The sequence below is a fragment of the Podarcis tiliguerta genome (genome assembly GCF_965153285.1).
Source record: "Podarcis tiliguerta genome assembly, chromosome: 8".
NCBI classification, from domain to species: domain Eukaryota; kingdom Metazoa; phylum Chordata; class Lepidosauria; order Squamata; family Lacertidae; genus Podarcis; species Podarcis tiliguerta.
The window spans coordinates 15,758,076-15,774,470 of record NC_139541.1 but is presented as its reverse complement, the minus strand read 5'-3'; the positions used below and the strand labels follow the sequence as shown (position 1 = coordinate 15,774,470).

At 48.2% G+C, this 16,395-nt stretch overlaps 1 protein-coding gene across 1 annotated transcript; it reads right to left on the bottom strand.

Annotated features, from left to right (window-relative positions):
* Positions 1-282: 282 nt before the first annotated feature.
* On the bottom strand, positions 283-16,154 carry GPR157 (G protein-coupled receptor 157). The gene is made up of 5 exons (XM_083454219.1): positions 15,128-16,154; positions 8,117-8,330; positions 6,134-6,328; positions 2,307-2,596; positions 283-1,171 (listed from the first exon to the last, which is right to left on the bottom strand). The coding sequence occupies exons 1-4, from the start codon at positions 15,502-15,504 to the stop codon at positions 2,369-2,371; spliced, it is 1,014 nt and encodes a 337-aa protein (XP_083310345.1). The 5' UTR covers positions 15,505-16,154; the 3' UTR covers positions 283-1,171; positions 2,307-2,368.
* Positions 16,155-16,395: the final 241 nt, after the last annotated feature.

The window sequence follows — 16,395 nt, the reverse complement described above, 5'->3', positions numbered from 1 at the left end:
CCAGCTGTAGCTAAATATGTTTCTGCTAAATATTCCCTCTTTCAAAGAGCCTTCTAAATCTTTATCCCAGTGGATAAAGATCCTGTCTTGGAGTTGAAATCTGATTTTATATATGGGCTTTTGTTGCTTTAAACTTTTTTTTTAAAAAAAAATTATAATTATATAAATGTTTTTACATATGTTCTCCTATCGCAAATCACTCTGGGATACCTCATGGGAAGGGACGCAGGAATCGAAATTAAAACAACAGTAACGATAGATAGATAGACAGAGGACTCGTAGTTCTTAAAGGTTGTTCACCAAAATGGTAGCTACTTTATTTATTCATTTCTTTTTAAAAAAATCGAAAGAAAGAAAAACCAGAAAACTTAAGGTAGCAGCTCAAAGTTAGTCTCTGTCTACTTGTTTTATAAAAAAAATAATAATTAAAAAAACCACACACAAAACTCCAGTGTATAATTATGACGATTCCAACAGGAAACACGGTCTTTTTAAACAGTGTTCAGTCCACAGTCCTCTGGAAAGATACAAGTCCAGGGAGTCTCACGGGTTATATCTATTTGCACAGTAAAGCTCTGTAGCGAATCACAGACTCTTCCTCTCTTCTTTCATCCTGTAGAAATTTCTGAATTGAGCACACTTTGAAAGAAAAACCCACCTCCCTGCGTGGAGACCCAATGTTCTGGCAAGCTGGTTTGGGCTGATGGGAGTTGTAGTCAGTTGAAAACACCTGGAGGGTGCTTGGAACGCACCAGCCGCTGTAAATCAACCAACCATGCAAAACCTAAAATCTGGAGCACTTCCTCTCTTTGGAGTGAATCTGCAACAGTCAAATCCCTTACAGGGTTTTCTCCCTCGCCTTCTTCCCCGCCTGAAAAGAAGCCCTTGCTAAAGCTTTGAGAATTCCCCAAGTCTCTTAAAAAGAAAACTACAGCACTAAAACAAGCCTTAGAGGATGAGAATTAAAAGTGGAAGCTGGGAAGTATCTTTACAACACCCCCATGATAAAAGAGAGATAGAGAGAGAAGTGAAAAGTCAGTCGAGGAACTGGATTCCAGAAAGGGGCACGTTCATCGTAAGAGCCCCCTCACCGCAGACCCGTGAAAACTTTGGCTACTTTTTTCTCAGGCAAGTAGCTCCCTCTGTAGGCACTTGAAGGCATTTCTGTGACCTGCCCAGACAGCAAAACAAAGAGTGAGTCAGTGAGAGGAGAGCTAGTTGTGCTCAAAACATAGCTGTCAACTTACAGATTTGAAAATAAGGGATCAGCAGCCAAAATAAGGGATTTTCCAGACACATGTATGTTCAACTTCTGAGCCCCTCCAAGCCAAAGGCAGAAAGCCCAGCCAGCAGCCAAACAAAGCCTCAAGCAGTGGTTCCCACAGCGCAGCAACCCAGCAAAGGGGATGCAGCAAGGAAAACCACCATCACCTCTCCGCTGGGAAGCGCTGAGCAAAGGCGAGTCCCCAGGCAACACGGCCGATTTGATAGGCACAAGGCATGCAAACTCCACCCCCCCCAGTTGTTCTTAGACTCCTTTTTGGGTGAGCAACGCAGCCAAGCAACACAGTTGGAGCCTCCCTCCTCCCTGGCCATCAGGGAGGGAGAGGAGCTGCTTCCTTTGAAACCCGGGAAATTTAAGGGACATCATCAATAAGGGACAGCAGCAGGACACGGCGCTGGGATAAGGGAGTTTACCGCCAAATAAGGGACGGTTGACAGCTATGGCTCAGAAACATCCCTTCCATTTCCACCTCCCCCCTGAGGGGCATAGGAAGGAAGACACCTTCTACAGAGTCTTCAGGCAAGGGACATTCTCAGCCTCCCTGGAGATGCTAGGGATTAATTCCTAGGGAGGAGAGGCAGACCATAGAGAAGGAAGTGGCTAGAGGGCACAACCTCGAAAACGGCTCCAGCAATGTAACTGGCCAGAATAGCAGCACCATCTGCATTCTGCGTCGGGGGAAATTCCACTGCATTTTTAAAAAGTTGGGTTTCTGTTGCCGGGGGGGGGGGGGGGAGCCAAAAAAAGGAAACAGGATACGTTTTGCTAACGACACTGTGCAGACGCCGCACAAAATGTGAGTGAACAGAGCGCGGCTAGTCCACAGTAAATTCTCAGTGTGGAGGCAGCCTCGATTCCACGTTTTGTGAAATACCTGGCCGAGGGTTTTAGGTTTGACTCAAGAGTAGACTCACTGTCACAAATGAGCATGGCTGAGGTACATTCATTTCAGTGGGTCCGCTTCAAGTTGGGGGCAGCCCCAAATCTTTGCCAGAAGCCCTCAAAAGCTGAAAACACTCACAGATAAAATCCTGACCGGATAAGGCCCCGTCTTCCATTGAAACAGGGGCGTTCATTGGAGGATCAGGTGCTTGAGAATTCCGCTCTCGCTCGGTCGCCTTCTCGCGCATCCCCCCAGTCCTTGGTGGCCGAATCAGGGCCCTGGGAGCGGCTCTCTGGGCTCGCCAGGGAATGCTCTGGGCTACTGGATCTCCAGCAGCACAGAGAGGAGAGAAGCTTGTTCCGGACGACCCGCGTGCAAAGGACGAACATAATGCAGTTGGCGCCACCTTGGAATGTGTTACCAATGCCCTGGGGAGGGAGAGAAGGAAGCGGTTCATGGAAAAGCTCAGTATACAATTCATAAATTGTATGCACCACTTGACTGCAAAAATACAACCTCAAAATGTTGAATGGCCTCTTTAAATGTGAAGGTTCATTATTGTTCCACCAGATGTGTATGTCTTTAAGGGCCAGAGCAAATATCGAGACCCAGTTTTACAGCTGTGAAACAGCATAGCAGGTGCTGCTAAGTTGTGTTAATTAAGCTGTGTCAGCAATTGGGTATAGTATATAAAGAGCAGCACCTAGCTCTCTCAGTAACCCTGGGGGATGGGTTGGGTTTTTGTTTTTGTTATTAAAACCTTGTTAAAGTTATTTTTGAGTTCCTTGTAATGCGTGGTCTCCCCAGCAAGCTTTCTGCAGCGCAACTAAACTGCAAATAGCCAACAGTATACACCACTTGACTGTAAAAATACAACCTCAAAATGGTTTACACCAGGCACGGCCAACAGGTAGATCGTGATCTACCGGTAGATCACTGGACGTCTGTGGTAGATCACTAGTAGATCACTGGCTCCCCCCAAAGAAGCCCAAGAACTTTGGCTCCCCTAAAAAAAGCTAAACATTTTAGCCCTGCAGCCCATAAAAAGAAGCTCAAAAACTTTGACCTAAACCCCTAAAGAACAGGCCTTCTTCTTCCCTAAAAAAAGCCAGTTTTTAAATCCGTGAGTAGATCACAGTCTCTTGGGAGTTGGCCACCCCTGGTTTACACAAACACAAAAAAAGATAAAACGATAAAATTATCACCAAGCAATAATTTAAGGCATTTGGAAGCTTAGTAAAGGTAAAGGGACCCCTGACCATTAGGTCCAGTTGTGGCCGACTCTGGGGTTGCGGCACTCATCTCGCTTTATTGGCCGAGGGAGCCGGCGTACAGCTTCCGGGTCATGTGGCCAGCAGGACTAAGCCGCTTCTGGTGAACCAGAGCAGTGCACAGAAACGCCATTTACCTTCCCGTCGGAGCGGTACCTATTTATCTACTTGCACTTTTGATGTGCTTTCGAACTGCTAGGTTGGCAGGAGCAGGGACCGAGCAACGGGAGCTCACCCCATCGCAGGGATTCAAACCGCTGACCTTCCGATCAGCAAGCTCTAGGCTCTGTGGTTTAACCCACAGCGCCACCCGTGTCCCATTTGGAAGCTTAAAACAAATTAAAAACAGATTAAGACTCACAGTGACCTTCTAAGCATCTGTGTAGGCCTGTCTAAACCAAACTGTTTTTAGCAGGCACCAAAAAAGAGTACTGTGAAGGCAGCCAGCCTGATATCAATAGGCAGGGAGTTCCAAAGTGCAGATGATGCCACACTAAAATATTGGAGTTCTTACAAAGGTAGAATGTGGCTTATGGCCTCCCAGTGGTGCAGCAATAAAACTGCTAGCACAATTGCAAAACTAAGCAGGGTCCAATATGGTTTCAAATTGGATGGGGGACCTTGTGTTGAGGTTCCTGCATTGGAGGGTTGGACTAGATGAACCTTGAGGTCCTTTCCAACTCTATGATTCTATGCAGCCAATTCTGCTATGCCATACAAGATACAAGCCGACACAAAAAGACTACAAACCAAATATTGTGAACACCAAATAAAGGCATATTCCATCAGAACTTGCCATCTCTATGATTGACTAATCATATAAGTAACCAATGGAGATTTAGCTGCACTCCAAGTAAGTTTCGTAAGTCAGTTTCTCAGAAGTGAGAATAAACATTACTTTATGGACATAAATCATCAAACAAACGAACAAACAAACCCCAACAACTCCTCCCAGTCCTGTGATTTGGTCAAATGAGCAGCTATTAATAGAAAAAGTAGTTTACATATTACATAGGCTCCTTTTCCTTTATATCTCCTCCTGTAAGGGGTAAACTACAGTTCTTACTGCAGATTCTTGGAGAGGAGAAGGGGACATGCTTTAAATATATGGTGTGTACGCAGCCCCAAATAGTGTGCTGAAGAGCTCCTTTGGTCTAAACACACCGGGCTCTTTTTATCTTCTTATTCACTGCATTCTCCCTGGATGCCTTTGAAAGGGGATTAGATAAGGGTAGCAATGACTACTGGTTCAAATGGTTTTATATATTGGCTGTTTCTTTGCCCAAGGTTTATCAACGCAGCTGGCACCACTTTCCAGCTACTTCTGTTGATGCAGCCTAAAATTGCATTAGCATTTTTTTAATTTTAATTTTAATTTTTCTCTTGCTGGCTTAGTAGTTTACACATGTTTGCATTTTGCAAACTCAAGTTGCAGAGACCAGTGGCTGATGCAAATGAAAATCAAGCTGTGCCTTTATTTATCCATCAGATGTTAAGGAGATGAGTAATTATATAACATTTAGGAAACATCTGAAGGCAGCCCTGTATAGGGAAGCTTTTTAAGGTTTAAGGTTTTACTATGTTTTTATATATGCTGGAAGCCACCCAAAGTGGCTGGGGCAACCCATCAGATGGGTAGAGTACAAATAAATTATTATTACTATTGCTATTACTATTATTATCCATTACACAATGCTTTCCAAAATATTGAAAGGTGTGTGCTGCAGGGGAGAAAAAGACAGAGGTCCAAGGGAACAGGGTTCAAATCTTCACAACTAATCCAGAATGTGGCAGCTAGACTGGTGACTGGGAGTGGCCGCCGAGACCATATAACACCGGTCTTGAAAGACCTACATTGGCTCCCAGTACGTTTCCGAGCACAATCAAAGTGTTGGTGCTGACCTTTAAAGTCCTAAACAGCCTCGGCCCAGTATACCTGAAGGAGCGTCTCCACCCCCATCGTTTTGCCCGAACACTGAGGTCCAGCGTCGAGGGCCTTCTGGCGGTTCCCTCATTGTGAGAAGTGAAGCTACAGGGAACCAGGCAGAGGGCCTTTTCGGTGGTGGCACCCGCCCCGTGAACGCCCTCCCATCAGATGTCAAGGAAACAAACAACTATCTGACTTTTAGAAGACACCTGAAGGCAGCCCTGATTAGGGAAGTTTTTAATGTTTGGTGTTTTATCACATTTTTTATATTTTGTTGGGAGCTGCCCAGAGTGGCTGAGGAAACTCAGCCAAATGGGTGGGGTATAAATATGATGATGATTCTCACTCAGCCCTGAAGCTGAACAGGAGCCCTTTGGCTACTAAATAACCTCTCAGCCTGACCCACCTCACAGGGTTGTTGTGAGGATAAAATTAGGCACTGCAGGGGAAGAACCACAAACATTGCCTTGAGGTCCTTGGAAGAAAAGTTTTAATGTCACAATAAAAATAAATATTCATGTCACAATAAAAATAAATAAGTGAAAGTATGCCTCATAGACCTTTTGGGAACCTCTAGGATGAAGTGAGCAGATTCCAGGACCTCCCACCCGCCTTATAGCTAAGATAATAATAATAATAATAATAATAATAATAATAATAATAATAATAATAATAAATTTTATTTATATCCCGCCCTCCCCAGCCGAAGCCGGGCTCAGGGCGGCTAACAACAATCAAATAATCGAACAATCAAATAAGTTACTCACGTGAAGTACCACCAGCAGCGGGTTTTGAACAGCAGGGGAGCTGCACAGCGTCAAGACGAACCGGATGGTGCTCCAGATTCGGAGGAAAATGAATATCACTGGAATCAGGATCAGCTTCTTATCCGCTACGGAAGTCCTCAGGTGTAAAGCCGGGGTCCTCGACAGGATAGGACGGTACTCTGACAGCGCAGCATGCTTTGGGGAAAGGAAGACCACCATGAGGAGCGAGGGGAAAGCGTGGGTGGGGGCAGGATCAATTTAGCATCTGTCTCAAGGGTGGGGAACCTCAAAGTCCAGAGGCTGACTGCGGCCCCCCGAGTCCCCCTGCCAGGCCCTCACCACACACCTCACCAACCCCGATTCAGGGATGTGCTGTTGAACTCTGATCGTGCCTCTTGTTCACTTGGATAGAGAGAGGGGCGTGCAAGAAGAGCGTGTAAAAAAAAAAGTTAAGGGTCCCCTGACCATTAGGTTCAGTCATGGCCGACTCTGGGGTTGCGGCGCTCATCTCGCTTTATTGGCCGAGGGAGCCGGCATACAGCTTCCGGGTCATGTTCCCAGCATGACTAAGCCGCTTCTGGTGAACCAGAGCAGCGCACGGAAACGCCGTTTACCTTCCCGCCAGAGCGGTACCTATTTATCTACTTGCACTTTGACGTTCAGGATTCAAACCCTGCTCTCCCAGGTCCTAGCCACTACACCCCCCCTGGCTCTCTTAGGTCCCTTAATGTCAATGGGTCAGATCTGAGCAGGACTTAGTGAGGAACACACACACACCCAGCAGCTTTGGAGGTGGCTCAGGGATATCTAAGGTGGAGTCAGGTAAAGGTAAAGGTACCCCTGCCCGTACGGGCCAGTCTTGACAGACTCTAGGGTTGTGCGCCCATCTCACTCAAAGAGGCCGAGGGCCAGCGCTGTCCGAAGACACTTCCGGGTCACGTGGCCAGCGTGACATCGCTGCTCTGGCGAGCCAGAGCCGCACACGGAAACGCCGTTTACCTTCCCGCTAGTAAGCGGTCCCTATTTATCTACTTGCACCCGGGAGTGCTTTCGAACTGCTAGGTTGGCAGGCGCTGGGACCGAACAACGGGAGCGCACCCCGCCGCGGGGATTCGAACCGCCGACCTTTCAATCGGCAAGCCCTAGGCACTGAGGCTTTTACCCACAGCACCACCCGCGTCCCTATCTAAGGTGGAGTCATTCGTGCTCAAATACAGATAAGCAAAGGGAAAGAAGCTGGCTTGGAACGCCCGGCGTGGAATGCGGCAGCCTGGGTCAGATCCGGTTACAGGACCGTCCCGCTGCCAACACCTGTTCCAACACACAAATCGTGACTTGTTTTTAGCCAGACGACTAGGGCAGCTGTCTGGCCCCCTGCAGAGGAGGATGGAACGGCATGAGAATCTGGAATTGTTTCTGTTGCCAGAAAATTACTCTCCACCACCAGGAAAAGCCAGAAAGAAACAAACAAAACGCACCCACCAACGGGGGACAGACACTTATTGCAAAATGAGCATAACAACACGGGCATTCTAACTGCAAAACTATTTTCGTAGGTTGACACAACGCAGTGGAAAAGAACGCATCTACAGGTGAAGTCACGTGCTTCAGTTCTGCTCCCCTATAAGCCTAATAAATGAAATGAAATGAATGTTGGGAGGCCTGGTTTTTCAGGAGAATGTGAGGGGTCCAGGTTCTGGGCCTATAGGCCCTGTTGGTCTGGGATGTTCCTCTGGGAGTTCTAGTTTCAGGCGCAAAGCTCCTCCTGCAATCAGTTCCAAGCCTGACCCATCCCTGACTTCCCACAGTCTCCTGCAGCCTCCAATTTTGTGTCAACATCCCTGCTGGATGAGGCAATGATGACAACAAGAAAGCATAGCCCTTAGGCCCCAAATGGCCACTTGCATCCCTGAATCCTGGAGGAAATTCATGCTCACCCTAGACAATTAGTCTTCCCCTACCTGGAAAAAAAGAAATACCTACCGCTCGGTTGATGTGCTTCTTTATGAGGATGTAGAAGACCGGGAGAGTCACGTAGGCCAGGATCTCCCACAGCTTCCCTGCAAGGAGCATCCACAGGATCCGATCCTCCGCCTCAATGTCGATCCAGCACCAGCCCACAGAGACATCGGAGGCGTCGTAACCGATCTTCTTCAGAATCACGGCCAACACAGTGATGACGAGCGGCACTCCCCAGCTGCAGGCAGAGAGGGGGAATAGTTAGGCATGTTTTGGTTCCAGTTCAGGAACTGTGTCAAAAAATTCATGGATAGTGACTTGATTTTGAAGGATAGCCATGTGTTGGTTTGTACAGCAATCCACGGAGCCCAAATTAGGAAGGTTGATATTCAATTTCTCCTCATTGCAAGAAAAGCAAGTGGGAAGAATCCCCTCTCCAACACGCACCCTTGTCCTCTGCCCTACCACTCTCAAGGAGCACCAGGTGCCACGGTCTTCACCCTCCAAATCTTTAGAGATGACAAGCCACAACCTGAGCTGCCTGCAGAAGATCTCAAGGAGCCAGTCTGGGCGGTGAAGATACCCATTCCAGGTGGTGCTCTAAGCAGACACAATTGCATCTCAATCCTTGGCGCCTGCAACTCCAGAAATCACTCTCAAGGGTTAAGGAAATTACCTCTTAATTTCCTGCCTCCCCTTTCCTTATCATCTGGATATTCTGCCCTCCCATCCCAGAACTAGAACAGAGTTTATGAGAGGACAAGCCTGTTTGCTCCATTGTGCAAAGGCGTTATGCTGCAACCTTAGCAAGACACAAACATTGACTTCAGCAAGACGGACTTCAGCCAGTTGACCCGAGATGTGACTGACCAACTGATGAGAAGGCATTTGATCCCAAAGCATGGGAAAGAAGGGTGTGTGTGTGTGGTCTATTCTAAATCTGTTGGCTAACGCTGCACGTTTAGGTTCCATCTAGCTCAGTAGTGTCTACACTGACTAGCAGCAGCACATCAGGGTTTCAAACAGGGGTATCTCCCAGCCCTGCCGGGAACGGAACCCAGAACCTTCTGCATGCAAGGCAGCTGCTCTACCACTGAGCTAAAGCCCTTCCCTTAAGAGGGAGGAAGCTGCCTTTTACTAATTTGTACCACTGGTCCATCTGGCTCAGCATTGTCTGCACTGACCGGCAGCAACACTCCAGGCTTTCATTGGAGATGCTGGGAGTGGAACCTGGGACCTTCTGCACGCAAAGCAGATGCTCTAATACAGCCTTTTTCTTAAGACATAGAATCTGCCATATACTAGAATAACCATAGCTGTAATAATTCTGCCCATCTGACTGGGTTGCCCCAGCCACTAAGTTAGCTCACTATTGTTGATACTGACTGGCAACAGCTGTCTGGGATTTCAGCTTCCGATGTTCGTAATCCCTCATCAACCTGCAATTCCCACCAGGCCTTGGTCTGGCATCAAAACTGTTAAACAGATTGCAAGACTGGTTTACATCTATAATGCATGCTAGGTAAAGGGACCCGTGACCATTAGGTCCAGTAGTGGCCGACTCTGGGGTTGCGGCGCTCATCTCACTTTACTGGCCAAGGAAGCCGGCGTACAGTTTCCGGGTCATGTGGCCAGCATGACTAAGCCGCTTCTGGCGTACCAGAGCAGCGCACGGAAACGCCGTTTACCTTCCCGCCAGAGCGGTACCTATTTATCTACTAGCCCTTTGACGTGCTTTTGAACTGCTAGGTTGGCAGGAGAAGGGACCGAGCAACGGGAGCTCACCCTGTCGCGGGGATTCGAACCGCCGACCTTCTGATTGGCATGCCCTAGGCTCTGTGGTTTAACCCACAGCGCCACCTGCGTCCCAGCAGCCAAATCAAGTGACTGTGAGGTGGCCAATTCCCAGACAAACAAGCTAGGTGGATAATACTATCACTTTCCACTCAGTGTTCCCAAGATGCTTAAACACTCCAGATTTGCTATCAAGATCAAGGCTGTTGTGTCAATTCAGAAAGCCTTAAATGCCTTGCCTCCAAAGTAACCTGAGGACCCCTTGATCCCTTATACTCCACCTTGATCACTGGTATATCCTCTGATGGGGTATTTCTGGTGGTTCCTCACACACCTGTGAGATTAGGTTGGCCTTCACCGGAGACTGAGTCTTTCATGTGGCAGGCCCTGCCCTGTGGAACTCCCTGCTACTTGAGGTTTGGCAGCAACCACCCCTGCCTTCTCTTGGGATGACTTTGTCAAACTCTACTTTTTAGACAGGTGTTTACAGTATGAATTTTTCTTTTTGACCTATTTGATCTTATCCATGTTTTTAAATTTACATTTTACAGATACTGATTGATTTTATTGTATTATTGATATCAGGCAGGCGCCATCAATGTACTGTTTTCAGCACCTGCTAAACACATTTTTGTTTAGAAAAACCTACCTAGATGTTTAGAAAGTTGATGCGAGTTAACTTTTCAAAAGCCTTAAACTATTGTTCTTAATTTTTCTTGGTGATGATTCTATTTTTTTGTATTTTTACAAGCAAGCAGTGTATAAACTCCATGAAACAAACAAATTTATTTATTATATCCCGCCTTTCCCCCCCAAGACTGGGGGCTCAAAGTTGCTTACACAAATTAAAACACAGATAAAAGCATTTCAGTCACATAAGCCACCTTTGGCATAGGTTATGAAAGTGTGGGTCATGAATATGCAAATAAATAATGAATATAAGTTGTGCCTGGCTGCCTAAGAATCAGCTGGCTTTCTGAAAGGCCTCCCCTTTCTCCAGTGATCTATAAATATGCCCTAGTCACAAGCTAAGTGGCTGACTGCTTGTTGATGTCCCTTTGCAGGTGACCAGCCCGTCTAGTCTTTCATTCCAAATCTCACTGCCAGTCCTAAAGAGTTTCAAAACAAAAAAGCCTCTTACGCACTTGAGAAACATCATTGATGGGCAAGGCGCTCCAATACTGGCACCCAAGCACTTTGAGAGTTTCCAACAGTCAAAGGCAACCCCCCAGGTACAAGAGTTGGGGCAGCAACACTACATTGCATTGGCTCATATCCCCCCCTTTTCTCCTCCAAATAGCTCGTCCTGCCAGGAAGTTTAAAGACTATTTACAGAAACACTATAAGATAATGAATGTTTGATGACACCAGATTGAGTGTAAAAGGTTATTAGTAAAAAGTTTAAAGTTTATTAGTTTATTATTAGTAAAAAGTTTAAAGATTAAGAAAGATTAAATATTTCAAGATATAAGGAAATGCAATTATATTAAGATATTAAAATTATGACAAAATTAAATTAAGACAGAGGGAAGGAATTTGCTGATAGAATATAAGATCTGGAATACAGAGAAGGAAGGTCTGGGGAGGTCGGAGACACAAGTTAATGCTAAGAATATAATGAGGATAAAAATTGGGGTTTTTTTTCTCTTTCATATTTTTCTGCTGTTTTGTGTTTATATGTTATGTTATTGTATTCTTCTGTTTTTTGTAGTGTTGTGTTTTGTTTTTTGTTGTTTTATACTTATTGTAAAACCCAATAAAATATTTATTAAAAAAAAACAAAAACAAATAGCTCGTCCTGCCAAAAACCCTGTTTTCACCTTTAGCCTCCTCCCCAAACATTCCATATTAAGGAAACCTTATCTCCAAGGAGTCTACCTGTCGTGTTTCTGCATGAGTCACCGTTCTGGGACTGCTGTTCTGCTCAGCACCCAGCGGCCACAACAGGAGCAATGCACCTCCCAGAGACACACCAGACTTTATTGCCCACCTTTTCCTCCAAGGCGCTCAAGGTGATGGACATGGTTCTCCACCCCCTCCTTTAATCCCAACAACTACCCTGCGAGGTAGGCAAGGCTGAGAGGCAGCGACTGGCCCAAGGTCACCCAGTGAGCTTCATGTCCGTGGGGATTCGAACCCGTGTCTCCCAGGTACTTGTCTGACACTAACTACGACACCATGCTGGCTCTCATTGTAATGGCTCTCATTACAGATTCCTGAGTTTAATTCATGGCAGAGTAGGGATTCGAACCCTCATCTCCTGGGCTCTAATCCGACACTCTAACCACCACACCACACGGGCTATCCTATTCCCAGAGTTCTTTGGGTGGGGAAACGTGCTTCAAATGATTGGTATGTATGGAGTCTGGCTGGGCCAAAAGCCAGTGTAACCACCTGTTAAGCTTGTTATAGGTTCCTACCAATGGATCTCGACTGTAGAGTGCAAAAAGCATGTGCAGAGGGCATGTGGAGCTTGCTATTTTGCACTGCAGTCCCAAAGACAAAATCTGAGCCACCCAGAATGCTATCGAACTTGCCAGACCTTTGATCCATCCAGGATAAGAATCATGAAAATCCATCTTGCTTGCTAGGATGAGTAGAGAGAGGGATATGCCAAGAAACCTGTACCTCAGGTTAAGTACTTAATTCGTTCCAGAGGTCCGTTCTTAACCTGAAACTGTTCTTAACCTGAAGCACCACTTTAGCTAATGGGGCCTCCTACTGCTGCCGCAGGAGCCCGATTTCTGTTCTTATCCTGAAGCATTATTTCTGGGTTAGCGGAGTGTGTAACCTGAAGCGTATGTAACCTGAGGTACCACTCTATTGCACAACGGGAGGAGCCGCAGTCGTGACCCCACCCACTTTTGCCTCTGACCCCGCCTACCACTTGCATGGGCCCCCTAGAAGATCACCCATAAGGGAGCGCAACCCTTGGGCTGGAAAAAGGTCCCCTTTTTGACTCCTGCTTGGAGATGCCAGGGATTGAACCTGCAGGTGCTCCACCAGAGCTATGATCCTCTCTCCAGGTCAATGGGCATGAGACTGCAGCTCTAGGAACCAGTCCACCTTGCTTCCGTGATTCTTCATCTAACAGTTTGTGCATCTCTCCTAGGTTTGTGCATCTCTCCTAGGATAATATCCTGTGCTGCGGTTTTAGTGCAGCACTGTTTATTCGATTAATTGCTTATTATTTCATTTTAAGGTTTTGCATTGTAAGCTGCCTTGAGAAGTCCCCCCCCCCACCGCCCCAATAAAGGGGAAGCTGGAGCTCTACAAAAGCAGCCTTGTAAATAAGCCCACAAAAATTACTAGCCCGCAAAATGCTTTACTAGCTCGCTGGGGGCTCAGGGAGCAGGGAAGTGCTCTCTGTCTGCTGTATTTTTGTGCCTCTGTGGAATGCCGTCGCCTATGGCGAGCGGGCGGCTGCTGAAATGCATGAAACCAGCCTTCACCAATCTGCTGCCCTCCAGATGTTTAAGACTGGAGCTCCCATCAGGGCCGTCATAATCCAAAACATCTGGAGGGGACCAGATTAACAAAGTTGGCATTAAATTAATTGAAAAGGTACCGGGGGGGGGGGAGCAAATAAAAAGAAGATAAGTAACCTATTAAACAAATACCCCCTTGCTGAACTCGATGACTTCTAATATAATTCAGACCGAACAGCTGGCAGGCCTAGGCGTCAAAGGGTCACTCCTCGCAGCTTGGAGGCTGGCATGTGACCACTGCCCATCTCACATGGCATAATAAAGGCTTTTCTTCGACTTGGCAAATCGGCTCACAGAGGGAGGCAGGGGAAGCCCCAGCAAGTGAATTAAAGCTGCTGTTTCTTTCGCTGGTCCCTCCCCCCCAAGCTCTCTTGTTAGGTCACCTATTGATCGCATTCTCACCCCACCCTGTTTCAAGGAACTGACAATCTAGGTTCCATCAGTAGGCAAGATAAGAGAGTAGGGGGAAGGGATGGATCCTAGCTCTGTGTACAGAAGGTCCCAGGTTCAATCCTCAGCATCTCCAGGTAAGGCTGAGAATCTCTGCCTGGAACCCTGGAGAGGTGCTGCCAGGTCAGTGTATACAATACTGAGCTGGATGAACCATTGGTCTATCTCAGTATGTGAAGGGCGATGGAGAGTGCTAGAGGGGAGCAGACTACAGGCTTGTGGTTGTGGAAACTGCTTTTTTCTTATTTTAGCAAGAACCTTGAGGTCTACCAGCTGAAGCCAAGCAGCCTGAGAGCAAGCCTGAGAGTGAGCTTCATGGCAGAGCAAGGATTTGAACCTTGGTATCAGCTGGTTAGAGCGTGGTGCTGACAATGCTAATTTTGTAGGTTCGATCCCCTTACAGGCAAATTCCTGCACTGAAGGGGGTTGGACGAGATGATCCTAGGCAGTGGCGTAGCGTGGGTTGTCAGCACCCGGGTCAAGGCAAGAAATTTGCGCCCCCTAACCTGTGGATTTGCGCCCCCTAACCCTAATCCCCAGATGTTGCGCCCGGTGCGGCCGGTCCCCCCCTGCACCCCCCATGCTACGCCACTGATCCTAGGGAACCCTTCCAACTCTACAATTCTATGATTCCCCCAAAGTCCAAGTCTGTCACTCTAACCACAACACCACACTGTGGAGGGACACCCCATGAGCTACATAAAGAGGCGAGTTTCTGCCCAGAGAAGCTTGGATATTTCTCCTTTGGACACCAGGACTGGGCAGCGATGTGTTGGGGGGTAGGAAAGTCCCGTGCTGTATTTTTCTGCAAAAATGATGTTCGTATCAATGAATTGGTTTGCCAGTCGCAATTACAATTATTAGGCAAGGGGAGTAGTTTACTAAATACACGGAAGATAAACTATGCCAGATTAGATAATGCAATTTGGCTCCCAACAGTGGCGTAGCGTGGGTTGTCAGCACCCGGGGCAAGGCAAGTAATTTGCGCCCCCTAACCCGTGGATTTGCGCCCCCTAACCCTAACCCCCAGATGTTGCGCCCGGTGCGGCCGGCCCCCCCTGCACCCCCCACGCTACGCCACTGGCTCCCAAATTTATTTGCTTCACCCCGGGGGAAGGTCCCCTAAAACAAGCTTCCTTAATTCGCACCAGAAAGTTTCCTGGGAAAATTCCCCAGGAAAGTTTGCTCAGTTCAAAACTTCCAGGAAAACCTTTGTTTTCCTTGCTTGGTTTTTGTTTTGCAGTGGCCCGTAAGGGGAGTCCCCGAGGTCAGGGAAGATGGAGAGACGGGGAAGACCACGAACCTCACCACGTGGAAGAAGCAGAGGAGGCTGGTCCCCGTCGGCGATCCCTGCACGATGCTGATGTAGAGGTACAAGGCGATGGCCATCGTCCAGAAGAAGGAGCTGGTGTTGGAGAAGGTGGACACGGCGCCCTGGGCCACGCATTCCCACGTGGACGAGCCGAAGTCCTTCAGGGCCCCGTAGAAGTAGGAGGCGGCCGAGAGGAGGTCGGCCAAGGAGAGGTAGAGCAGGAGCTGCCGGGGCCGCGTCCGCAGCTCGGGCCACAGCGCGTGGGTAGCCACCAAGAGGCTGGACCCTAGGAAGGAGAGGGCGCACGAGACCAGCACCGTCACCCTCTCGAAGGGGTACAGCTCCGTCTGCAGAGCGCCGTGGGGCATGGCGGAAGGAGAGGCTGGCCTGGCCGCAGAGGCAAGGGGTCGGAGTGGAGCGGTGGGTGGGTGTTTGGGGGGGGGGGGAGAAATCTCAGCAGGGCAAATCAGGGAAGGAGTTAAGAGAAAGGAAGGGCGCGCGGCGGGAGGCGAGGAAGGAAGGGGCGCAACGGAGGGAGAAAGTTAAGGAAAGTGAGGAGGGGAGGGGTGTCTTTGCAGGGAAGACGGAAAGAGAGCGAAAGCGAGCGAGGGGGACCCGGGAAAGTGAAAGGAGAAGAACGCGGGGGAGAGCCCGGGAGTTCAAAGGAAAGGGAAACAAAGCGCGGAGGGAGGAGCCGGCTGCGGACTCCGGCTGAGGCGCCCAGAGGCAGAAGGCAGAGCAGGCTCCGGCTCCGGGTCTCGGCTACGTCCCGCCCTGCCGCTCCTCAAACCCCGGGCGGAGGCCTCGACGCCGCGTCCCCTCCCACCCAGGCCGGGGGCTGCTGGCTGGCTCCTCCTTTCGCGTCCCTTCCTTCTTCGGAGCGCCGTAGTCAGCGGACTGGATGAAGGAGGCTGTGCCGGCAGATGCCTCCCTCTTGAAGTGGTCCAGCCCCTTCCTCCCAGAAGCTGAGTTTCTGAGCATGCACAGAGCGCCCTCCTCTAAGACAGCAGCACCAGCACCGTCCTATCTTTACCATGTGGACTATATGTTTTCTTAATTTGTTTGTATTAATACAGTCATTATTTACTTAATTTCACTGTCTGTTTTATTATTCGTTGGATTATTTATTATTTCGTTATTTCAATAATATCTACGGGTTATCCCTGGCTGCAATCCTATTATACCTACTTCCGCGGGAGTAAGCCTCAGTGGAAATCAGTGGTACTGACTCGCGCATTGTCTCGGCTTTTATTTCAGAG